Genomic DNA, 25,334 nt, shown 5'->3' on the forward strand with positions numbered 1-25,334 from the left:
CCACGTGGGTCCTTTTGAAACGGAGCAGGACCCTATGGTCCTTGCCCCCCATGTCCTCAGCCTGCCTTTTGTCTGTGGAAAAACTTTAGCCAAAGAATAAGTTTAATCAGAGAAGTGAAAAAATGCAGAAATAGAGGAAAACAAAGGAGACCAAATAATAATAGTTTAGTCCTTAAGCATAGTCAAGGACGTTTAGTTCCTCCTTAAGGGCTATAGATAACATTCTGAGCCGTATCCTGTGAGCTGTTTTGCAGCTACTGAAGCCCCCACCAGGTGGAAGAGGATGACCACATGATGATCAAATTGAAGCCATGACATAAGCTGCTCCACTTCACACAATTCCGAGAACTGGCCTCAAAGAAATGGGAACAAACCCTGGAACTAAAGATTAATCGTACTTAAAACAACCAAGGTGACGCTGATCAGACCACCACATTACTGGTTTCAAGATGACTGTCAGAACTGACTGTGCTGTTCTGCTCCCTCCCTCCGCCTATATAACCCTGAAACTCCTTTTAAAAAGCCCCTGTCCCCTGAACAGCAATCGGGAGTTCTCGGACAGGACTCCACCCTCTCCCCGGTTGCCAGCCTCTGAAGCAACCTTTCCTTTCCTACCAACCCTTGTCTCTCAAGAATTGGCTTTCGAGCGGCGAGCAGCCGGACCTGGGTTCGGTAACACTTTGACACTACCTTCTGGTCTGCTTTTCCCAAAAGCCAGGCGACGACTTCCCTGGCAGTCCAGTGGTTGACTCCGCGCTCCCAATGGAGGGGGCATGGGTTCCGTCCCTGGTTGGGGAACTAAGATCCCGCATGCCGCATGGCGCGGCCAAAATGAAAATAAAAGGCGGGCGAGCCTGGTACCCTCTGCTTCCCAATCCCGAGCTGAGTCTGCCACCTCTGGCTGGAAGGCATTTTATCAGCCAGGTGGACGGGGAGCACCAGGGCAGCACCATCGGGCCCTAGGAGCCCAGTTGTACCGCTTTGGCGGTTTTCTGATGCTGAAGCCCTTCTGCCCACTTCTTTCTCGGGGCTTCTCAGGAAGGGGGCGTGTGACCCAGACCTCATAGGCACAGGGGACAGAGCACCAGGAAGGAAGGTGGTCCTCCCAGACTCCAGTCGTGCTTGAAAATGTGGGGATGAAAGGGGCTTGGGCTGCGAGCTTCTTGAGGGCAAGGGCCGTGCTCCTTTTGCCCTGGGCCTGGCATGAGGGCAGAGTGGCTGCCACACTCCAGCCTACCACAGCCCCGTTGAAAGCAGCCTCCACCTCCGTGGTGGGCTCAGGTCCCTGTGATCAGCCCCTGCCCAATGCACACACCCCTGGGGCAGGAGTTATGACCATAGTCTGGGTGCTTGGGTACCCTGGCTGCTTCTTGCAGGGCAGTGGCCCCAGGCCCCTCACCAGGCCCTCCACATTCTGAGGGGAGCCGATTTGACTTGGGGAAGTATATCTCAGCACAAGGTGGCCAGGGGGGCTTCTCTGCTTCTGTCTGGACAGAGCAGTAAAGGCCTGGGGACCAGGAGCTCAGAGCTTGGGGACAGGATGGAAGTGAGTTCCTGGTCAGGAACTGATCTAGACCTCTCTAGAGGAATCCCAGGATCAGCTAAGTGTGGGTTCTGGAATCAGATGGGCCACCCCAGCCTCCCTCATTTGTCCCCTCCTAAGGCTTCAGAGGTCCTCATCTTTGGGAAGAATTCTTAGTCCTTGGTTTTGTGCTGAGGGCAGCGACCAGGTCTTAACTCCTCTCTGCCCAGTTCCTGACACACAGTAGATGCTCAGTAATATTTGCTGAAGGAATTCTGCCCAGAGATTATCGCCACTCTTGCCCAGGGGGCAGAGGAGGTCAAAGTTCCCTATGCTAAATGTTCACTAATATCTTTTTTCCTTGAAAGAAATCAGTTTTCGGGAAGTGGGCCTAAAAGGGGATACACGTTTCAAAGCCTTGTGGCTACTAGCACCAAAAAGTATTCATCTACCCACCAGCCCCAACTCTCCTTTTCCGCTCAGTTAAGATGGAGAAGGTGGCAGGACCTGGTAAAATGTGTCCGGCTGTGGATTCCCCCTTCAGTGCACAAGCTATGGATGGTGACCAAGTACAGGACAGGATGGGGGGGTCAGGGAGGCAATGGGGGGTCTTCAGGATCAGACTTTTCAAACTGGAAGAGACTTTAACTTATCTAGGCCAACCTCCTCCTTTTTCAAGGCCCAGAGATGGTGGACAATTTGTCCAGAGTCACACAGCAAATTGTGGCAGAGTCAAACGTGAATTCAGGTCTCTATTCCAGCCCAGAGCCCTTTGCTTCCCCTCCGTACTACCTCTTTTGGCCAGAAGGGGGCACTCAAGAGTCCTGGAAAAGACAACATCCCCAAGGATGCTGACTCACGCCAGTTGGACTTGTGCAGGAGGAAGGCTGGAGTCGGGTCATAAAAAGAAAATCAATTCTCCTGATAAGGGTTTCTTGTTGAAACCTGGTTGAGCTTGAATCAACAAACAAGGTCCTTGGTGGGAGTAGCCCTGAAGGGGGATGGGGGAAAACTTACTCCAGGCCTCTTTTCTAGCTTCGTTAGTTCACAGGGTTTATAACCCGCTGCAGAAAATGTTTTTGTGTGTAATTCAAACAAACTCTGTTTTTCCTTTCACTCAGTTGGTACACTGTTGGGACGAGCCTGGGCTGATGACAGCCAGGCCCCAGGTGATGACCTCAGGGAAGGCACCAGCAAAAAGAGTATGTGGCGGCCGGTCTGGGGGAGAAGCTCTGACTTCCAGGCCAGACGCACAGGCCAGTGGGGAGCAAGGGTGGCCTGGCAGCTGGCCCAGCCAGCCACTTATCCCAGGGTTGATACCTCTGACACAGCAGGGAGAAAAGGATGACAGGAGAGGGCAGTGAAAGGGCTTCTGCTGCAAAAGCAGCTCCATTTTCACAGAGGTCCTGGGGCCCTGCCTAGCAATCCTTCCTCCCCTGGTCTGATGTGTGGCCCCCCCCGCCCCCAGCATTAATCTTCCCAGCCAAGATACAGGATGCGGCAGAGGAGGGAGGAGACCCTAGAGCAGGCCCTGCTGAGTGTGCAGGGGGCCCTCAGACTTCACTGATTCTAGGACCCAAGCCAGGGGCTCCCCTCCAGTTCTCTGCACTGTCGCCAGGACGGGTGCTCCACCTGACGTTTAATCTGTCCAAATCCTGCATCCAGGCCAACCCCTCAGCCTGGCCCTCCACCACTGCAACACATTCTCTCACAAAGCCCTTCGTCCCAAGGTTCCAGGTAGCATGAGGCCCAGCAACCTGTGCTGGGGGGCAGCCCTGCGGGCAAGGGCTGGGCCACCTGGGAAGAACGGGGGCAGGAGGGACTCGGAGGAGGGTTGAGCTCTTCGGAACTGTCTAGAGGGTGAAGGACAAAGAGATCACATGGGAGGCGCCCAGGCTGGACTTGAGGGTCCAGTGTGTTGAGCTGTAGCAGCAGCGTAGGCAGACAGCTGAGCCGTGACAGACCTGAGCTGGGCTCAGACCCACCTTCCTGGGCCCCAGGTACTCTGGTGCCCCAGCAAAAAAGTCAGGAGGATCCGCTCCTGGATTCTGCTGGTTAGGAGGAACCCCGAGCCTCTGGAGGCCAGCCTCTAAGGTCCCAACTCCTGGCTGAGTCCCGACGTGCAGAACCCAGATGGCCTTTGGTTCAGGCTTTCTGGGCAGCCCTTCACCCCAGCCTCTGGCGAAGTATCTGGACATTCCTGGGCTGAGGCAGGACTCACTGACTTCAGGGCTCAGATGCCAGTCACACATGTGAGTGATCCCAGGGCTCAGACGCTGGTCACATACATGATCTCCATGCGCAGCTGCTTCTTGGGACCGTCTGTGTCCTCCATAGTGAGGCCCTGCTCTGGGGCAGCCTCTGTTACAGCTCCTTCCATCTCAGCCCGCGGGCCCTGCCTCTCCATCTTCCCCAGGGCCCAGAAACTGCCACCCATGAAGAGGGCGGCTGAGATGAGGAAGAAACTTGACATGTAGAAGACATAGCTGAAGTTGCTGGTGGTGTCTAGGAGGAGTCCTAGGGGACAGAGAGCAAGTTAGGCCACTGCCCTTGGCTACCAGGCCTCCCGCCCGCGCCCCCTCACCCCCCCCACCCCTGCTAAATTGTGTGCTCTGTGAGAGCAGGGATTTTATTGTTGTCTCTCCTGCATCCCCAGCACTAGGAACCGTGGCTGGCACCTAGTAGGAACTCATTAGATATTTGTTGAATGAAAGGAAAGGAAACACTAAACCAGCCCCAGTCTGGGCAGGAAGAGTCCTTGGGTGGGCCAGATGAGCACTTAAGGGCATGTTTCCTTTACCCTTGGCGGCAGGAAGCCAAGGACTCAAGGGCCAGTGGCGTCTGGGATATCTGCTCAGCCATACCCCAGGCCCGCCATACCTCCTCCTGTATTGCTCTCCCCGCTTGTCGGCTTGGAGAACGCCCTTGGAAACTGGGACTTCCAATGCCACACTTGGGAGGAGTCCCCACTGTCTGACTGTAATAACCGTGCTGTCTGTTGACTGCCCCCCAGCACCACGGGCTTCACACACCTTCCCTTCTACTCTGAATGTCACACGCTCAGCTGCCCAGCAAGTCCACTCCTGGGGGTCTCTGCTTCCATATCTGTTTGTTTCCCTCCCGGCACAAATCACCATTACGATCACAAAGGGGCCTCTTTGCTCTAATCCCCGACTCCTCCACCAGAAGGTAAGCCCTGAGTGGTGGGGACTAGATCTCTGTATTCAGCCCTGCCCACCCCGTGACTGGCGCAGGTGTAGGGATGGGTATGGCAGGTGTTCTCGTCCGCATTTCTCGTCTGCATTTTGCAGATGACACTGTGGCTCAGGGAAGGAAAATGACTTGCCCAGGCCCCACAGGCACAGGATGTTAATAACAGCAGACATGTGCATAGCACTTACCGTGTGCCAGGCTCTCTACTGAGCGCTTTGCTATATGACACTACTTGTGATCCCCACAACAAGCCTATGAGGTAGATTCTATTGTCATCCCCACTTTACTGATAAGAAACCAGAGGTACAGAGGGGAAGACAAAGGACTGAGATAAGTCTGGTATGAAAATCCTTATTTTTCACTGTTCCTACCCCGAGTGCCAGCTGGGGAACAGGCTACAGCCAGTCCCCTGAGGTGCTTGAGAAAATCACAGATTCCAAGCCTCTAACTCTGAGATGCTGGAGGGGCCCCACATCTCCAGACTGTTCCTATTTGCACCCCTCCCCATGCCCTGCCCAGGCCACACCTGGCTGCCCTCCCTCCCAGGGCCTCACCAGCCAGTGGCGGGGAGATGAGGATGGAGACGCTCTCCAGGACGGTGAAGAGGCCCAGGGCGCTGGAGAACCGGTCCATGGGGACAACGTCCATGAGGACCTGGAAGAGGAGAGCACCAACGCCGCTCATGGACACGCTGTACACCAGGCAGTAGCCCACCAGCACCCGGAAGTCGGCCGAAGCCGCGCACACCAGGTTGGTGAGCCCGTTGAGCAGGGCTGCCAGGCTGAACAGGTACTTGCGGTGACTGGCAAAGTCCCGCCGGCCTGCCACCAGCCCAGCCATGGGCCGCAGGAAGATGTTGCTAAAGCCAATGATGGAGATGAGCAGGGCCGCCCTGTGTTCATCCACCCCGTGCCAAATGGCATACGGCACCAGGAAGACGTGGGGCAGTGGGAAACCCATGATCATCCAGACGACTCCCAGTGTGTACACGCGGTAGCCCACGTTGTGCCGCAGGACGTCGAAGGCCAGGTGGCGCTGGACGGCCCGACCGTGTGCTGCCAGGCAGCCTCGTGCGGGTCTCTTGGAAGGTGGAGGGAGGCCTTCTCTGGTCTCAGGGGTCGCAGTGGCAGGCACGGGCCTCAGGATGGCCCCACAGACACAGCAGTGGAGAAGAACCCCGCCGAAGATGAGGAAGCTGCCTCTCCAGCCCACGTCCTCCAGGAGATAGCGGGAGAGCAGTGGCCAGAGCATGATGCCCAGGGAGACGCCCGCCGAGGCCAGCGCGTTGGCCAGCACCCGCCAGCGGGTGAAGTAGAATCCCAGCACAGTTATGCTCGACTGAAAGCTGAAGCACATGCCCAGGCCTGCGGAAGGAGAGGGGGGACCAGCTCCAGGGCGCACGCAACGCACGGACCCTGGGGTCACGTCCCAGGTCTGTTCTCCTTCCGTTCCAGCGCAGACCCCCTTCCAGGTCCCCGGGGATTTAAGATGGACTCAGCCTACCTCACCAGCTCCCTAGAAGCATCCCACCCCTCAGATCTGCCCTCTCCAGGCTGCCAGGGGCACACGTGTTCCCGCTGGCACAGCACCAGGGGGATTTTCAAACACCTAAATCAGGTTAAGTCTCTCTGCTGCTTAACACTTTCCAAAGATTTCCCATCACACCTAGAAAAAAAGCCAAAGTATTTACTATGCCCTGGAAGGCTCTGCACGGTCTGGTCCCTGGCCACCCCTTGAGTGCCATCTCAGGCCACTCTCCCTGTCACTCGCCATGATCAAGTCCCATCAGTCTCTTTCTCTTCCTCTGGACAGTAAGCTGCCCACCTACTCGGACATTTGCAGTTGCCATTCCTTCTGCCTGGAATATGCTTCCCTCAGACTTTCCTCTCCTGACTCAGCTTGGATGCCACCTCCCTACCTACTCCGTGCACAGCTGAACATGCTGGAGAGAAAGTTCACAACCACGCTGTGACCACTGGCCTCAGGCGGGCCCTCGGGCCACCCATGGTGCCACTGTAGTTCCCTCGACCATTTACTCTCCCCGCTCTCAGATGACCACGAGGCCTTCTTCCTCTGAGCACCCCGACACCTCCCTCCCTCGCTGCCAGCTGACCACCTACCTTCCCGTCTGTGACAATGGACAGTCCGTGCTCCCAGTCAAGGGCAGCCCTCCACTTCTGCCCTGCATCCTGTCTACCGGAAGGCACGTCCCTCCAGCAATTTCTCTCTCCTGCGGCATCCATTATCCGCTCTTTACTAGATCATTCTCCTTCACTGTTATTTCTCCCGTTAAAACAAAACTCTTGACATCAGTCTCTTCTGGGTACTGGCCCATTTCTCTGCTCCCCTTATATCAAAATTTCTTGGAAATACTGTTTATCTCCACTGTCTCCAGTTTCCCTCTTCTTCTTTCTCTCTCTCTTTTTTTTTTTTGGCCATGCCACATGGCTTGTGGGATCCCAATTCCCAGACCAGGGATCGAACCTGGGCCACAGCAGTGAAAGCCCAGAATCCTAACTACTAGGCCACCTGGGAACGCCCCTATTGTTCTCTTTTGAACCTATTCCAATCAGGCTTTCATCCTTACCTCTGCTCCAGGATTCCTCTTATCAAAGCCGCCAACCTCTGCTTTGCAAAGCCAAAGATGGAGTCTGATCCCCACTCGGTCTGATCCATCAGTGGCTTGACGGTCGATCACTCCCTCCTGCTTGCACACTTTCCTCACTTCCTTTCTCAAGAAACCCCACTCTCCTGGTGCTCCTTCTACCTCTCTGTCACTTCTTCCTGCCCAGGCCACTAACCACTGGAGTGTCCGTGCCCTGGGCCTCAGGCCTCAGTCCTTTACATCCGTCCTCCCTTGTTCCCTTAGTGACAGCAGGGCGATACCTCATCTCGAGACTTGAGTACCAGCCATCTCAGGATTCCCCAGCTGCCCACCCCAGCTCAGGCCTGTTCCCTGAACTCCAGACTGGACGTGTCCAAACCTGAGCTTCCCATCCTCCCGAGAACCTGCTGCTCCCCTAGTTTCCCGCTGTAGTTCGTGCTACTCCATTCTTCCATTCTCCCCCTGGTATCACCCTCCTTGGCTCCTTCTCTGCACCTCACATGCAGTCCTGAACACGACCACTTCCCATCACCCCAATCATACCACCCTGGTTGAAGGTACCACCACCTCCTGGCTGGGTGATGGCCACGCCCCTACCTGTTCTCTGCTCCCAGCCCAGCCCCCTGTGGTGTATTCTCAACACTGCAGCCAGAGTAGCGCTCAGTGCTTCACAAACAGCGGCTGGATGACGTCCCTCTGCCCAAACCCCTCACATGGCTTCCCATCTCACTACACAACCTTTTAGGAACTAAACCTGTGTCTGGTCTCCCCACCCCCCCACGCCTTTGACCCTTCATTCACGCCCCTCTACCCCATCAGCCTCCGCGCTGCTCCTTGAGCACTTCTGGGCCTTTGCTCCTGCTGTTCCTGCTGCCTGGAAGGCTCTTCCCCAGACAGCCTGCTGGCAGACTCCCTCACCTCCTTCTGCCCAAACGCCACCCTCTCTGCAAGGCCTTCCCCGACCGCCCTGCTGAAATCAGCAACCTCCCGCAACCCTGCTTTACCTTCCGCGTTGGCTGTTGCAGTTATTCTACCTCTCTACTTGTTTAATCTCTACCCACCCCTAGCCGAGCCAGGACACTATCACATCAGCTGTCCTGTCTTCTCAGGTGCTTGTCATGATCAGATATGATCTTTCTTCCTCCTCTGTTCGTTGTTCCTCTCCCTCATGTGACTGTAAGCAGCCCCAGAAGATCTGGTGCTTTGCCTGCCCTGTTCACTGTGCCTGGCCCTTTTCAGTCTTGCACGCAGTAGCTACCCAGAAATTCTCGACATGGAATGGCAGTCACCTGTGATGAAGCCTGCCGTGAGGTAGAGCTGGCCGAGGGTGCAGCTGAAGGAGCCGGCCACCATGCCCAGGCTGGCCAGCACGCCGCCCAGCATCACCGTCGCTCTGCAGCCGAAGCGCCCCACCAGGATGCTGCACAAGGGTCCTGTGGGGAGGGGGCAGCCGGCAGGTGGCAGCGGAATGACAAGGTCAGAGGGAGGGGGACAGTGGGTTTGGGAGGGGCTTCCAGCAGGAACTAGCAGGTGGCTTAACGGGCACAAGCCCCGGAACATACAGACCTGGGTTCCGAGCCCCGCCCTGCCACAGACCGGCTTCGGGCCAAGCAACGCCAATCCCTCTCTGTGCTGCAGTTTCCTCCCCCAGAGACTGAGGGGTCAGACTGGGTGATGTCTGGCCAGCTGTGAGGTGAGATGCTGCAAATATTCCGTTTGACCCTGACAAGGATCCCCGGAGGTACAGACTGAGGCCGTTCACTGCACTGGCCTGAGGCCGCTTCTGTCCAGGTGAAATGGGATTGGCTTGTGACCTGGGTGGACGCCCCTCATGGGGGTCTGTCTTGGTGGGCGAGGGTCCCAGGGCAGTTAAATCATGGTGAGCGCCTCCAGCCCCTGCTCCCCCTCCCCCATCCTCAAGAAGACTGGCCACAGCCCTCCCACCATCCTTCAACCTGTCCAGGGTGGGCAGCCTGGGGCCCTGGGCCACCCTTCACCCACTGGCTCTGGCCTCTGGGGCACTCTGGAGAAAAGCAGGTGGGGTACCCTCTCCCCCAACCCCCTCCAGCTGCCACCAAAGTCTTGCACCCAGATGTTTAGCTCCTGGTAGAGAGGGGCCTGTCCTCCCTCACCCACCCCCAGCCTGAGCTGCTTTCTCACCAGTGCAGACCCAGGGTAGAAGTGAGCCAGTCCTGGCCGGCTGCTCTCGACACCTCGCAGGGCCCCATTCACCAAGTACCCTGCCCCCGAGTACACACAGCAGAGTTTCTCCAGAGTTGCTCTCCCAGAGAGCAGCCAAAGGGACAAGGAAAGTGTGTGTGTGCACTCGGTGTGTGTCTGTGTGTTTGGCGTGGAGAGAGGATGTGTGGGTGTGAGCCAGTACGAGTATGGGAGCGAACATGGGAAGTGAGCGGCCCGTCCTCAGAGGTAATCAAGGAGAGGCACCATAGAGGGAGAGGAAAGGCTTTGAAGTGGACGTGACTGCTGACTCACACATCTCTCCCACCCCACACTCTGGCCTGACTTTGGAAAGGTGACACTGGGGAAAGCCCTGCGTCATCGAGTTGGGGGTGAGGGGCTGGGATGTGTGCCAGCTCAGCCGAGACAGCCGAGGGCGCGGGGTGGGGCGCTGGGAAGCAAGGTGTTTCTGCTTCCGCCCTGAACTCACTCTGCAACACCGGCAAGGCCTTGTACTTTGTGCTTGCTTTCCTCACCTCTAAAACGTGTGGGAGTGAGAGGTACTTAGGATCAAGGACACTTTCAAGTTTAAAATTTCCATAATACTCTGAATGAGCGTGGGCTAAAGGTGTGCGTGTGCGTGTGTGTGTGTGTGTGTGTGACACAGACAGGAGTCCCGGGCCCACTGAGATGCTGGCACACCTGCTAGGCATGAGTCTAAAGCTGGTGGGGGAGTGAGGTCCCCAGCGAACGCCTGGTTCCCAGACCCCTCTCTGGCTGCAGGGAAGGAACTGTCTGAGATTCCCACTTCTGCCCAACCTTGCTGACGAAAAGGTTATGCGGTCTGGGCCAGGCCTGGCCTTGCTCCTTGCCAGGCAGCATGTTCAGGGGTCATTGCAGTGAGGGTGGCTTCTATCCCAGTCTGACTTCCCTCCCCATTCGAGGGAAGGACCTGGAATAACAAGCAGGCTGCTGGTGCCAGGTGGAGGGCAGGGCAGGAGGTAAGCAGGGAGATGGATCAGCTGAGACAGGCAAACACACCCGTGGGGAGAGCCCGGCGGCCTGTGAGGTCTGGCTCTAGCTGACCAGGCCCCTCTGAGGGAACCGCCTGTGGAGCTCTCCCTGGAGATCTTCCAGGAGCCCAAGGCTATTGTGGAGAACCCTCCTGCGCAGCCCCTGCCCTTCCCTTTCCCTGGGGTCAGGGTGAGGTGCTCACATCCCTGGAGGAGCCCTCTCTCCGTCTCCCCAGCCCTTGCAACACCCCCTCTGCTTCCTGGTGAAAGATGGGCTCTTACCCTGCCCCCATCCTGCTCCTGGTGTCTTCCTTGAGCCCCCCCTTCCCATCCTGAAGCCCTGATGAGGGTCTCCAAAATACTAGTAATTCACAGCTGCTTCCATTGCCCTAGCTCTCAGACCTGGCCGGGACCCCATGTGATCTTCTCTCCAATCCTACGTGGGAGGTGGGCAGGATGGGATGCTGGGTGTCACTCCCATATTGCAGAGGAAAAAACTGAGGTTCTGAGAGATCACCCAGCGGGACCCCAAGCCACTCCTCCTCCAGTCTGTGCTTGAGTGCCCGGCACGCCTTCAGTCTGGATCCATCCTCCCACGGTCATCAAGGGGACCGGCTTTACATCTTAGGGGCCTCTCCCCCCTCTGCCCCTCCCCAGCCCAGTCCAGCCCCGCCCCGCCGGATTCCAGGCAGGGGAACTGGCCCTGTTGAAATCACAGGAGATCTTAGGGATACACAGTACAAGGCAAAACCTGTGGCCTCAGAGAGAGGGACCCAGGAGGCCAGGGAGGTTGTGGCTTCCTCCCCCACCCGGGCTCTTTTTCATCCCTCCCTCCATCCCTCCCCTGGCTGCTCACCCCCTGCATGGAGCATGGCTGTCAGGATGGAGGGGAACCAGGAGGTCTCGCTGTTGCTGGCCTGGAACTCACGCTGCAGTTCAGTGAAGAAGATGCCGATGCACGTGGGGAAGCCCAGGGTGAGGCCCTGGGTCACCACAGAGGCCAGGAGCACCATCCAGGCCCAGTAGCCCTCCGAACACTCCGGGGCCTGGGGCATCCTCGGCTGTGAGTGCTGCTGCCACAGCCTCACGGCCACTGCTTCTACTGCCCGGGCCACCTGGGGAAGGGACAGAATGGAGCTGCCAGCCCTCCCTTGGCCCACCTGCCACCTTCCCTGGGCGCTTGAAACCGTCCCTTCCTCTTGCCCCAGCACCAGGTATCACAGAGGGGCACCGCCCCCTGGGAGATGGCCAGAGGCCCATGCGCTGGCCTTGGCATCTCCTTTCTCCTACTTCCCAGAGCAAGCCTGGAGGGAGGGACAGAAGGGGCAAGCACGTGAGCCATAAGTGGGACAAGGCAGGTGGGTGGAATTCGTTCTGGCTGTTACATCGCTTAGTGGTCAGCAGGTGGGACTTCCCAGCCAGCCTTGGCCCGCCCGCACACACCACGTGGCAAGCGCTCGACAATCGCTCACAGGATGGAGCAGGCGTCTGGGCCAGCCTAGCCCCGATGGCACACAGGCACACACGGATACCTTCCAGACATTCGTAACCAGGCTTCCTGCTCACCAACACGGGCTTTCACGATGCCACATCAACAGCCAGGTTCACTGTCAGTGCTGCCGTGACGGCTGAGGCGAGCAAGACAGGGCTGGGGCCCCCCAGGAGTGTACACAGAACAGCTCAACGAGGGCTTACATAGATACACACGCAGAGGGCTTCCCTGGTGGCGCAGTGGTTAAGAATCCGCCTGCCAATGCAGGGGACACGGGTTCGAGCCCTGGTCCAGGAAGGTCCCACATGCCGTGGAGCAACTAAGCCCGTAAGCCACAACTACTGAGCCTGCATTCTAGAGCCTGCAAGCCACAACTACTGAGCCCGTGTGCCACAACTACTGAAGCCCGTGCGCCTAGAGCCCATGCCCGTGCTCCACAAGAGAAGCCACTGCAGTGAGAAGCCAGCGCACCGCAACGAAGAGTAGCCCCCGCTCGCCGCAACTAGAGAAAGCCTGTGCGCAGCAACGAAGACCCAACGCAGCCAAAAAAAAAAAAAAAAGATACACACGCAGACACACCCAGACACACACCACACAGGCAGGCAGAGAGAAACACAAGGAACCACCCAGGCACACAGATTTATATGCAGACACACACTTACATAGACACATACAGAAAAGTCTAGAGACGCACAGACACACACAGTCACACATACAGATGCGCACAGACATATACAGAGACACACACAGACATACACTTACGCAGATACACACTTAAAGAGACAAACTCAGACAAGCCTAGAGACATACAATCAAATGCACACAGACAGACACATGCTACACAGACGTAAGGACACACACAAACTCCCAGGGTCGCACGCTCTACAGACAGATACACACACCCTCACATCTTTGACTCAGTCCTACCTTGGTTCCTCGCCACCACCCAGGCCACTCCCCCCATCACAGAAGCTGCCTTAACCAGGCCTCAAAGCCCCAGCCCCCTCCCCAGATGTCGAGCCCTTTTCCAGTCCCCTCCATCCTGGCTCTCCAAAGAGCCAAAGGATCCCAGGAGCTCCTGTTCCCACAGCCTCCCTCCTTTTAGCCCCAGGCCCCGAAGATCCATGGAAACTCAGGAAACTATCAGAAATATGAAACCCCCTTCCTGCCAAGCCCAGAACCCCACCCCTCCCCCCAACCCCGGGGCCCAGGAGCTTTAACACAGCACCTAAACCGGACCCACCCTAACTGCCTCCTTCACGGGCTCCAATCCCTTCTCCAGCCACAAGGCCTCTTCCCTCCCCAGAGGACCCCCAGGGGCCCTGCCAAGGGGAGCAACCGGTTCATCCCTAGTCCCGGAGTGTGGGGTGTGTGTGTGGGGGGGGGACCTCGAGTCCTGTGTGTGGGCTGGGAGCACCTCCTGCCCTCCTAGCTCCTGCACGTGACACGAGCCCTAGAGATCCCCCAGCTCCGATTCTCCTGGCTCAGCCCCATGCTCCGGGCAAACCTCAGACAGGCTCCTCCAGCAAACTGGCTCTCGCCCCTTCCAGGATTTCTGTTCCCTTGGCAAATGAAAAGGCCACTGGTGCCACCTGATCCTCTCTGTGAATGTCAAGTCCCCCACCCTGCTCTACTGCTCGCCCCCCTCCCCACGCATCCCGGCCCCTCGGTCCTCCCGGACCTGCCACCTTCCCCCTCCTCCCAGAAGGGCCGCCAGCCTTCCCTCCACCACCCTCACTTCCTCCCGCTCCCCCACATGGCACCCCACCCCTGGCACTCCCCAGCCCCTCCCCGCTCTGGTCCCCTCTCCTTCCGCCCTTGTCCGGCCCCTCTATGGAGAGGTCTCTTTCCGTGCCCTTAGTCCAGGACTCTGACCTTCCCTCTGCACTTATCTTCCCTCTGAACCTTTCAGTGGAGCTAGTTTCTCCTCCCTCCAGGGCCCCCAGACAATCAGAGCCCAGGAAACCCTAAGCACCTTTGTTCTCTCTTTGCCCTGGCCTCCCTCTGGGAGCTGTCTTGAAGACTTTGGCCTTCCACAAGGAGGCTATCCCCTCCCATACACCCCCAATTCCCGGGTCGCACACATAGCTTTTCTGTCCCCCAGCCCCTCCCCCAGCAAGCTGGTTCCCCCTCCGGAACTCGGGGAACTCGGCTGCCGAGATTCCAAAATCCTCAGCCAGGGAGAAGTCCCGTTGGTCCTCCAAGATTCAGCCCCAGCAGCACCTCTAGGAAGCTACCCTGACCCCTACCCTAGGCTAGGCTAGGCCCTTTCCTGTATTTCTCTCCGTAATAGTAGTTCTCACACCACATTGGAGTGGGTTCTTCCCTTGTTTATCACTGTCGCCCCCCTCCTCCTCCCCACCTTCCATACCACGAGCAGGACCTGTTCACAGCCCCGCACCCAGCCTCCACCTGAGCACAAAATGTAACATTAATGTGACCCACCTGTGTTCCCCGGGGGGCAGGCAAGCCCAGGAACAAGGGTGACCTGGTTTCCCGGCAGGTAGGTCCATTCCAGAAGACTCGAGCAGAGCGGAGCAGAGCAGAGATGGGGGCTCTGGTCCCACCTCTGCCCCAGCAGAGAAGTGGTCTTCCCTTGGTACTGGGAACCAGGAGTCACAATCACTGCCTGGTGCGTGGCTGGGGCAAAGGAGGGAGACGCGGCTGGAAACGCTTCACTCTCCCTTCCCGGGACTGGAGGCGAGCAGCTTTCCACAGGAGCTGCCGACCTCAGCCCTCAGGGGCCCCCCACCCTGAGTGACACCATCTTCGTGCCCAGGTGGCCTGAAGCTGGGTTTGTGGGCAGGGCAGAAGTTCACATGACACCTCTTGCCCTTCTCCCGTCACACACCGTCCCCGGGCTGATTTTTAGGGCTTCTCATCTGACGACAGAGGCCTAGCTAGGCCCTCAGAATCCATTCCCAGCCCCTCTGAGCTTGCAGGTACGGGCAAAAGGGTGAGCGGATGCTCTCACACAGGGCTTTGGGGTTAGGGGCCGGGTGTGCGGAGTGGAGGGGACGCCCCCGCTCCTTCTGCTCCCTCCCCGTGGTGGGAGAGCTGGCGAGAGGAAAACAAGGAATCACCAGCTTCACCAGCAGCGGAAGGACGGGTAGACCCTGCAGACCCCCTCTCTCCCCAGGCTCCACATCAGGCAGGATCCCGGGGCCTGGAGCCCGGGACACAACACAGGCAGCAGTGCGGGTTCCTGCTGGACAGGAGAGCAGCAAGAACCAGCCCGAGCTTGGGGTTGACAAGCCCGCACATCCCTGCACCTGGCAGGGGCCGGGGAAGGAAGGAGGCGGTTCCAGAGGTGGGCCGGTTGGGGCCAGCCACCCTCCTCCCTTCTGTGCCTCCAAAGGTGCCCCCGCCGTCCGGGCGGGGTCAGGCTGACCACAGCCTGGAAGGGGGATGGGATAGGCAGCAGGAACTTCCTGACCTCTTGTCACCCTGGCTCAGTCCCTGCTGTCGGGATCTAGTTTCCTTCCACTCGGCTTCCCACCCTCCCCGAGATGGAGCTCCTCTGGGTGGGGCTTCTGGGACGTCCAGGCTGCGTCCCCGTGGAGATTTCAGCCCAGGCGTTGGCTGGTGCCTGTCCCCTCACCCCTCAGGCCATCGCAGGCTGGGGCGGCCCAGGACCCGGACAAGAGGCTTTTCTGGATCCTCTCCCCCCACAGGCGGGAAGGGGCCCCGGAGGCCCACGGCGGGGCGGGCCCGCGACGGCGCTCACAGGGACCCCGGCAGGGGAGCACACCTTGGGGACTGTGGGGGCAGCCCGCTCACCGGCTCGCCCGGGCCCAGCGGAGGGGCGGCTCCACTCCAGCGGAACGCGGCTTCCTGCGGCCCGGCCCGCTCGCGGTGGAGACGGCAGGACGCCGGGCGGCGGCGGGGACCGGAGGGGCGGGCCGCAGGGCGCCGGTGGGCGGGACCACCTCCGGGTCTCCAGGGAGCCGGGCGGGGAGGCCTCCGGGCGAGGCGGGGGGGGGGGGGGGGGCGTGCCCGGGGCCCGCAGCCGCTTCTGTCAACCTCGCCCCCTCCTCTGAGTGGCCCCGACCCCGGCTCGGTGGGTTCATTTGCATGTCGTTAGCATGTCATTTGCGTAGCCCGCCTTCTCACTTTGCGGCTTCTCGATTTTCCCGCTCTGGGTTCTAGGGGCGCCAGGAGTGGAAGGGAGAAAGCGTGTGATGAGAGACTCCACCTCCCAGCGGCAGCGGGGTGGGAGGCCAGGGTGCAGGATTCTTTCTTTGGGGGCTTTAGCTGCCCAGGAGTCCTTCCAATGAAAACCTAGAGCTTTGAGGGCCACATCCAGGGGAGCCCAGGCAGGCAGCTGTGCGGAGCAGACAAGAGGGTGGACCCCTCAACCCTGGGGGCAGGTCAGACGGCGCCCACCACCTCCGCGTGCGCCTCTCCCCCACCTAGCCAGCCCTTGATATGCATTGTTTAAAATGTATTCAATTAGTACAAAGTTACAGTAACCAGGACAGGCATAAGGGTAGACATATAGATCGGTGGACTAGAATTGAGAATAAACCCTTACATTTACAGTCAGTTGATTTTCCATAAGTGTGCTGAGACGATCCGCGGGGGAAGAATAGTGTTTTCAACGAACAGTGCTGGGTAGCTGCATGTAAAAGAAAGTGGTTGTGGTTGGACTTCCACCTCACACCATTTAAAGAAAGAAGAAGAAAAAAAAAAGATAACAGAAATGTAAAAACTAAAACTGTGAACTTTTTTAAAAAGATTTTTTGATGTGGACAATTTTTAAAGTTCTTATCGAATTTGTTACAATACTGCTTCAGTTTTGTGTTTTGGTTTTTTGGCCGGGAGGCAGGTAGGATCTTAGCTCCCCCACCGGGATCAAACCTGCACCCTCTGAATTGGAAGGCAAAGTCTTAACCACTGGACCACCAGGGAAATCACTGAATCCTGTCGAAGAAAGCACAGGAGTAACTCTTCATGACCTTGGAATTAGGCAATGGATTCTTAGACACTACACCAAAAGCACAAGTGACAAAGGAAAAAACATAAATTGGATGTCATGAAAGTTTAAAACTTTGGGGGAATTCCCTAGCGGTCCAGTGGTTAGGATTCTACGCTTTCACTGCCAAAGGCCCGGGGTCAATCCCTGGTCGGGGAAATAAGATCCTGCAAGCCACGTGGCATGCCCCTCCCCCCCCAAAAAAAAACCTAAAAACTTTTGTGCACTAAAGGACACCATCAGGAAAGTGAACAAATAACCCTCAGAATGGGAGAAAATATTTGCAAATCATATATCTGATAAGGGACTTGTATTGAGAATATATAAAGAACTTTTACAACTCAACAGTAAAAAGACAAATCAACCCCATTAAAAATGGGCAAAGGATATGAATAGATATTTCTCCAAAGAAGATATGCAAATGGCCAACAAGCACATGACAAGATATTCAACATCATTATTCATCGGGGAAATGCAAATCAAACCCACAATGAGGTACCGCTTCCCACCCACTGGGATGGCTTAACTTCTGGATGGGTGAGGTAGGAGATAACCCTATCAAGTTGTGAGTCCATCTTAAACATAAGTCATTGTTGTGCCTGTCGTTCATGTTCTTGCCAACAGTCACTGCGCTGGGTTGCCTCTTACTGGGGGCATATTCGGCTTAGCCTGAGGTTCCCTGGATACAAACTTCGGGAGGAGGGGATCAAGGTTTATCCCATGGTCCCATAGGGATGGTCCCAGGCCTTGAGAGGTCCAGTGTGGGGGACAACAGGGATCATACTCCAGGGTCTGCACGATCTCGTCACCCCTTATCTCAGCCTGGCCCAGTACTGAGCGGCAGTAAGATAGGAGGGAAGGGGGCAGGGCACAACCATTAAAAGAATGACCCAGCTGAGGATACAAAAAAACTGGTTAGAACCAACTAGGCCCAAGGACTTCTCGCAGACCTGGAGCCTCATTATACACTTACTGTAATACATTAGCAGGCTAAAGGACACACATACCAGTACCATGACAGTTCCGAGGCTGACCATAAAAGGCCGAAAGTGGGCGGTGGCCCAATTCCTGGAAATCCCCACCCCTTCCCCAAAATAGCTGGAATCATCTTCCCACTTGTTAGCCCATGAAATTACCCAGCCCATAAAAACTAACAGCCCCATGCCCCAGGGCCCCTCTCACCTTCTGAGAGGGACCGCTTTCTGCCTATGGAATGTGTATTTTTCTAAATAAATTCGCTTCCACTTTACTGTGGCTCGCTCTTGAATTCTTTCCTGCACGAAGCCAAGGACCCTCCCTTGGCGGCCCGTCCCAGGAATTCGCCCGAGACCTGGGACTCGACTGTTCTCTCGTGCCCCCTTCTCCTGCAACAGCAGTACCTGCCCCAGGTACTCAGAACAGGCTGGATGTAGCCCTCCACCCCATCCCTGGGTACTCTGGCGGGACCCAGGGACTTAATACCCAGGGTCTTCCTGGAGGCTCTTACCCTCTCTGAAAAAATCAAACCAAGAGGTTTTCCAGGACCTCACTATTCCCTGGGGAGCCCCACCCTAATCTTTGACCTCTACTCATCGAGATGAAATTGAGAGAGCTGTGGGGATACCCCCTCCACCATCCTGGACTCTGGGTACTTCTCCAGAATGAAGCTCCCACCGGGTTGGGGCATAGTCACCGTGGCTGCAGAGCTCAGAGCCAGGGTCTGCGGTTCCCACAGGCAGTCCCCACAGCCTTCCCCAGCCTTCCTCTGTGACTCTGTGCCCTAAGTGTTGGTCTGAGTGCACAGCCTGGTCACCAGGCCCAGTTTTGTTAGGGCCCATGACAGCTGTCATGAGGGGTGGGTGACAAGGGACTCAGCGTTGGAAAGGTCTTCATCCACAGAGAAAGCAAACTGAGGCATCTGCTCAAAGAGAGAGGGAGGCATCTACTCAAAGTCGTAAATCTTTAAGAATTAATAGCAAGTAATTAGTAGTTAATAACACAATTGCCATACATCACTAAGAATAACAACCACTACATTCATTGCTCACCTGCCAAACCCCCTGAGATCTTTACACCTGCGTGGTTGTTCCCTTTCCCTGAAACACTCTGTCCTGATGAGCCTTTTTTTTTTTTTTTAACCTGGTTGGCCCTTGGTTGGCCTGCAAGTGTCAGCTTAGAATCTCCTTCCTCCAGGATGGCCTCCCAGACCTCCCATGTGGAGGCATTAATCCTGCTGAGTGTTGGGCATCTCCCCCACTAAGCTCCCTGAGGCTTAGGAGCGTTCTTGCCCAGTTGGTCAACACTACCCCAGCACTTAGCACAGTGTGTAGCACAGGATAATAATAACTATAATAAGAAGGGTCAACATGTATGGATGGAGTTTCTCACTGCTGTCCAGATACCGCCTCATTGGCTGAATGAAGGAATGGAGTATTGCCCGTCCAAGTCACTCCCCCATTCCAGGATCTTATCACCCCCAGCCCAGGACCCGGCGTCCTTTAAAAATATTTTAATTACTGGAAAGCTCCAGGATGTGGTCCTGGTTCCTCTGCTCCTCTCTCCAGGTCTTGGCCTCTGGCAGTGACCCTGTGGTGTCCCTGGCATGGACAGAGTGCCGACTGCTGGGATAATGCGGACAGTCTGTCCAGGCTTTTCTGGATGCTGTTGGCTCTGGGCCCCTGGGTGCCTTCCTGTTCGAGGGCCCCTTTTCTTCTCCACCAGCTCTATCCTTTTTCTACCCTCTGCCGGTCACACCCCTCTGCCTGTTTGTCCTACTCTGCCAGGGCATGCGGCAGCTTGTCAGCTGGCCCCAGAGGCCTAGGCCATGCCACCCAGCTGGCTATTTCCCCAAAAGACCCCCTGAACTCAGATCTGAGGTGCACAGTCTCTCCCAGGGCTGGCCATGGCTGCGGGCCTAATGTTGGGGTACATAGTACCCCGGCCCCCTCCACTCCAGCCCCCACCTCCTGGGGGAGCAGAGATGCCCTGACGGCTCCCATCGAGGGGCAGCAGATCGCCCAATGCTGGGGCCAGCCTGGGGAGCAGGACAAGAGAAACCACAGGGTGACCTCCTGCCCCCTGATTTGGGATCATCTCTGTGCTGAGCCTTGCCCTGATTTCGGGTGTGTGGGGAGGGACAGTGGTCGTCGGGCAGGCAGGCACTGCTAGAACCATCACCTGGGCACAGCCCTTGCTCTGAGACCACCGTTGCTTTGGGCCACCCCTCACTCTGAGTCCCCTCTTCCTTCTCCCTCTTTCTCCTTTTGCCTGTCTTACCCAGACTCTCTCCTCCGTGCCACCCTCCTCTCTGGAGCTCCAAGCACTTCTCCTTGAGATTTTCTCACTGTCACCGGAACTGAGCCTGTCCCCACACTGCTCACACCACCTTCCCCTTAGACCAGGCCCCTCCTCTGTTCTCTGACTCGATCCCATCCAGGGCCTCCCTCCCTCCCCTTGGCCTTCATCTTCATATCCAGCTGATCGCAATTCTACAGACTCTTCCCTTTGTGATTTTGCTCAGCTGTCTTCTCTCTTCCTGATGCTGGGGCCCCTTCAGGCCCACACTCAGCCTTGATAGATCTCTCTCCTCAGCCTCCCTGCCTGAAATACCAGATCCATCTTGCAAAAGCCCCCCCCCCCCCCCCCACTTTTCAGGGCTGCATTCGAAGGCCTTCCGGCTCTGAGTTCACAGATCACTCTGCCAACACCCTGGCAGGCCTCCGCTCTGCACACTTGTTTCCCAATATGCCCAGCCCACGTGCCTGGCAGCTCACCCTTGGGGTTCGTCTCCTCACCCATCCCTACCTCATGTGAATTTCTGCTCTTACACCATCGCCTCCCGTGTCCTCACTTCACCTCCAGCACACTTCCTCTCACTCCCACTCAGCCTGGCCCTGGTGCCCAGGCCACACATGGTTCTCCCCACCTGGGCTGCCCTGATACCCTCAAAACTGTCCATGTAAAAACAAACTGGGGGGGAACTTCCCTGGTGGCACAGTGGTTAAGACTCTGTGCTCGCAATGCAGGGGGCCCGGGTTCGATCCCTGGTCAGGGAATTAGATCCCACATGCATGCCGCAACTAAGAGTCCACATGGCATTTAAACAAGCTCGAGTCTCTCCTAAAATGAAACAAGAACAAAAATCTACCCTCCCTCCCCTCACATCCCCCTCGGGTTCCCGCCCCCCCCACCTCCACATCCCGACTTGGTGGGAGCAGCACCTCCTCTCACTGGGTCCACACCTCCCCTCCCCCTCCGCCCTCTAAGGAAAACTTCTGCCTCTCTGGTCATTCCCATGTTACGAATCCAATGAGCATGTTTAGTCTTGATCTGCCTGAAGCGTCAGACCACATTGATCCCTCCCTCCTGGAAATTTGCTCTTTCCTTGGCTTGCAGAACATCATTCTCTCCTGGGTTTCCTCCCATGTTTCTGGCCACTCATGCTGTTTGCTCTTGACCTTCAAATGGCCGAGTCCCACAGGCTCTGACCTTCACCCTCTCCTCTTCTCACTCCCCATCTGTAGCTCCAACCACCACCTTTATACCGATCACTCCACATGCTCCATGTCCAGCCCATATATCCAAACTGGCACCTTCACGTGTGTGCCTCAACAACCCTAAAGCCCGACATCAGCCAGAACTTGCCATCAACGCTGGCCTCCACTGCCCCTGGTGTGGCCACAGGGCCCTCAAAGCCTGGCCCTTGCCCACCCTTCCAGCCCCAAGTAGCTCTCCCTCACTTGATGCCCTCCAGTCACCTGAGCTTTCTCTGCTTGTCATGTTCCCCCAGCTGAGGGGTCTTTGCCTCTGCTGCTCCCCCCTGCTTGGAGCCCCATCCTGACCCTCTGTGCCTGGCTAACCCCTGTCACCTCAGATCGAAGCTCAAGCGTCACTTCCTTGGGGAAGCCCTCCCTGGTTTCCCTGCCGGGGCTGGTGCTACTGGTTATTCCTTCTCCTCACACATCTACTGCTCCGCTTGGCCCTGTCCACCACCGTGTGTTTATATTGATTTAAATCAGGAGTTACACACTTTTTCAAGGCCAACAGGTAAATATTTTAGGCTTTGCAAGCCAGAGAGTCTCTGTCGAAACTACTCAACTTTGCCATCGTGGGCAAAAGCAGCCACAGACAATATGAAAACAAATGAGCATGGCTGTGTTCCAATAAAGCTTTATTTATGGGCACTGAAATTTGAATGTCACCTATCTATCTTTTTTTTTTTTTTTTAATTTGGCCGTGCTGCATGGCTTGCAGGATCTTAGTTCCCCAACCAGGGATCAAACCCGGGCCCCGGCAGTGAAAACGCCGAGTCCTAACCACTGGACAGCCAGGGAATTCCCCGAGTGTAATTTAATTTTCAGGTGTCACCAAATCTAATTCTTCTTTTGATTTTTTTCCCCATTAAAAAAATGTAACCACCTTTATTAGCTTACAAGCTGTACAGAAACAGGCGATCGGCCATAGTGTACTGACTCCAGATTTAAACAATTCTGTGATTAATCTCTCTCTTGCCATCTCTAGATCAGAGGCTCCGTGAGGGCAGGGACTGAGTCTGTCTCAGCGCATCACTTTGTCCCCACTGTCTGACTTATGGGAAGAATATTCTTCCCTCTTTTTCTACCACCCCTCACCTCAGCTCAATGAGTATCTGTTGGATGAATAAAAATAGCCAGGTATGTAGATTGACTCGCTAAATCCTCTTTGAGGTGGGTACTATTGTTTTTTTCTTCTTCAAGTTGGGTGTTTATTATTTCACTCCACTGCTTATGTATATTTGACATCAATTATTCTGTACATATCAAATATTGCATCATTTTACAAAGTGAACTCACGCTGCCTGTAAACCTGCTGTCTCTGGGATTCCCCCGTCCTTGAGAATGGTTCTGCCTTCCGCATAGAAGACTGGGGCCGCTGGGGTCCTTTCCCTCCCCTTGGCCCGCCCCCTCCAACCCCCCGTCCCCCACGCCCGCCAACACACACACTTAATCCAATGCTGCCTCCTGGCCCTTCATACCTGCAGCATCTCCGTCCACCCCGCCCAGCCCAGAGCGGGCTGTCTTTATCTCCCCCTGAGCGGCTGCATCAGCTTCCTGACCACTCTTCCCTCTCTAACCGATGCGCTCCTCCCTCCTCCAGGCCGGCGCTCTGTCCAGATCCGCTCAGCTACCTCCTGCTGAAACCCCGCAGTTTCTTCCCACTGATCCTGGATAAACCCTAAAGTCCAAAGAGGCTGTTTACAAGACCCTGCGCCGTCTGGCTCCACCCACCTCCTCAGATTCATTTTCGGCCATTCTCAGCCTCTCTCCCCAAGCTCCAGTCATGCTGGGATTCTCCTTGCTTCCTAAAATACAGAGGTGGGTACTATTGTTATTTTGCTTTTCTTCAGATGATGGATCTAAGGCACAGAGAGGTTAAGTAACTTGTTCAGGGTCACACAGCTGTAAGTGGCAGAGCCAGGATTTGAACCCGGGATGTCTGGCTTTGGAGTCCAGATGCTTAACCAGCACATCATGTTTGCTGAGGACTGTCATGGTGCAAGCTCAGTAATGATGTGGCAATAAAACCGGTCTCCACCCTCCACCAGCCACCACCCCGCTTCCACCTGGCGCACCCTCCCCATCTCAGGTCAACTTCTTTTCTTTAGGGACGCCTGGTGTGGGATGGCTCCTTGGTCATCTCTTCGCCTGAGGAGACTTAATCTCAGTGTGTGGCTAGATCCACTCACCACCATGACTGAATTTAGGGTCTGTCCCCTCTACCCCCCAAGCTGCGCCAGGGCAGAGACTGGGTCTATCTTGCTTCCCACCACCCCCTCCGCCCCTCTCCTCCCAGGAGCCCTGTGCCTGGCGCACAGGAGCCACGCAAGACACATCTGTGGAGCACTGGAACAAACTGGGCAGAAACCTAATCATTGGTGTCATCTCCAATTGCATGTAAAACACAAAAGGCACCAAGGCTCGTACTCTCCAGGCAGGAAGCATCTGTAGCTGTAAATGAAGAAGATTCAGCTTTCAGAAACACTTGGCAGGGAACCAGAAGCCTTTTAATGGGTGCGCTTGGGCTTCTGACACTTTGACTGTGATGTTGGCAAGGCTGAGCGGCTAAGCAAACATTATTTCACTTATCATTTGAAGCATCGGTGTACATACACATTACTAACAACGGGGCGTTACAGGCGTTTGCGGCATGACTGTTCTGAGCTTGCAGGACAGTTGGCACCCCTGACACCTCGCCCTGGCCCAGCTACTAAATTCCAGACATGTGACACCCCGTCTGGGGTGAGATGAGTGAAGCACTTGCCTGGAGCTCAAAATTTACTGGGACACCAGCAAAACTCAGTAATCCAGATAAATGATAACCTAATAATAATTTAAAGGTAACATTTCTAGAAAATCAGACCAATAAAGTATGGCCAATGGAGTGGTCACTTGGTTTCATGAGTACAATTTTGTTGGAATCAGGGCTGGGATTAGTGCAAGGGGTATGGAGCAGGTAGTACAAGCAATGGGTCAGGTCATAAACGATGGGTCTTTTTTTTCTTCTTCTTTTTGGCCACGTTGTGCGGCTTGCGGGATCTTAGTTCCCTGACCAGGGACTGAACCACGCCCCTGGCGGTGAAAGAGCAGAGTCCTACCCACTGGACAACCAGGGAATTCCCCAAAGATGGGTCTTTATTTACAATTTTGATATTCTGTCTACCATGGATTTCTGCATTAATTTTGATGTTGCCATATGTCGCCTTCAAATATCATTTATTTTGATTTCTGAGTTTTTTGGCACCTGCTCTTAAATGTCGTGCCGTTGGTGAGGGTCTCACTTGCTTCACCCTAGGCCTGGCTCTGCCTGAAACGCTCCCCGTTCCCTAACCACCTGGCTTGAGAAGCCCTGGGAGTCGTATAATCTTCAGCAAATATGGGTGATATCTAGATCCATGCTTTTTAAAAAAATCTGTTATTTTATTTATTTATTTATTCATTCATTCATTTGGCCTTACTGCACAGCATGTGGGATCTTAGTTCCCTGACCAGGGATCAAACCTACGCCCTTTGCATTGGAAGTGCGGAGCCTTAACCACTGGACCGCCAGGGAAATCCCAATCCATCCCTTTCTATAGATCAGGAAACAGAGGCTGGAGAGGTCTGTGTCTCTCCCCTCACACACCTGCTGGAGGGTCCTCAGCCTCAAAGAACCTTCAGGTGGGACTTCCCTGGTGGCGCAGTGGTTAAGAATCCGCCTGCCAGTGCAGGGGACATGGGTTCGAGCCCTGGTCTGGGAAGATCCCACATGCCGCGGAGCAACTAAGCCCGTGCGCCACAACTACTGAGCCAGCATGCCACAACTGCTGAAGCCCGCACAAC

General features: G+C 56.0%; 1 protein-coding gene and 1 non-coding gene across 7 annotated transcripts; one reads left to right on the forward strand and one right to left on the reverse strand.

Moving 5' to 3' along the window:
* Positions 1-3,782: 3,782 nt before the first annotated feature.
* SLC16A5 (solute carrier family 16 member 5) lies at positions 3,783-15,925 on the reverse strand. 6 transcript variants are annotated; one of them, XM_057536647.1, is made up of 6 exons: positions 15,804-15,925; positions 14,469-14,663; positions 11,388-11,646; positions 8,630-8,773; positions 5,290-6,099; positions 3,783-4,039 (listed from the first exon to the last, which is right to left on the reverse strand). In XM_057536647.1, the coding sequence occupies exons 3-6, from the start codon at positions 11,584-11,586 to the stop codon at positions 3,792-3,794; spliced, it is 1,401 nt and encodes a 466-aa protein (XP_057392630.1). In that variant the 5' UTR covers positions 11,587-11,646; positions 14,469-14,663; positions 15,804-15,925; the 3' UTR covers positions 3,783-3,791. The 6 variants fall into 6 exon arrangements, with proteins under 6 accessions (XP_057392630.1, XP_007185711.2, XP_057392629.1 ...); XM_007185649.2 differs by having other exon boundaries at positions 14,469-14,625; positions 15,804-15,915; XM_057536646.1 differs by having other exon boundaries at positions 15,775-15,909.
* Positions 15,926-20,959: 5,034 nt separating this feature from the next.
* Positions 20,960-21,032, forward strand: TRNAA-CGC (transfer RNA alanine (anticodon CGC)). The gene has a single exon. It is a non-coding gene; the product is annotated as a tRNA-Ala (tRNA).
* Positions 21,033-25,334: the final 4,302 nt, after the last annotated feature.

This window comes from Balaenoptera acutorostrata, chromosome 20, assembly GCF_949987535.1.
Source record: "Balaenoptera acutorostrata chromosome 20, mBalAcu1.1, whole genome shotgun sequence".
Taxonomy (NCBI): domain Eukaryota; kingdom Metazoa; phylum Chordata; class Mammalia; order Artiodactyla; family Balaenopteridae; genus Balaenoptera; species Balaenoptera acutorostrata.

Coding starts and splice junctions, on each gene's coding strand:
- SLC16A5 (XM_057536647.1), bottom strand. CDS start 11,586: ATGCCCCAGGCCCCGGAGTGTTCGGAGGGCTACTGGGCCTGGATGGTG. Junction 6,100..8,629: donor CACGGCAGGCTTCATCACAG/GTGACTGCCATT, acceptor CTCCTTCCGCAG/GCCTGGGCATGTGCTTCAGC. Junction 4,040..5,289: donor CATCTCCCCGCCACTGGCTG/GTGAGGCCCTGG, acceptor TCTGTCCCCTAG/GACTCCTCCTAGACACCACC.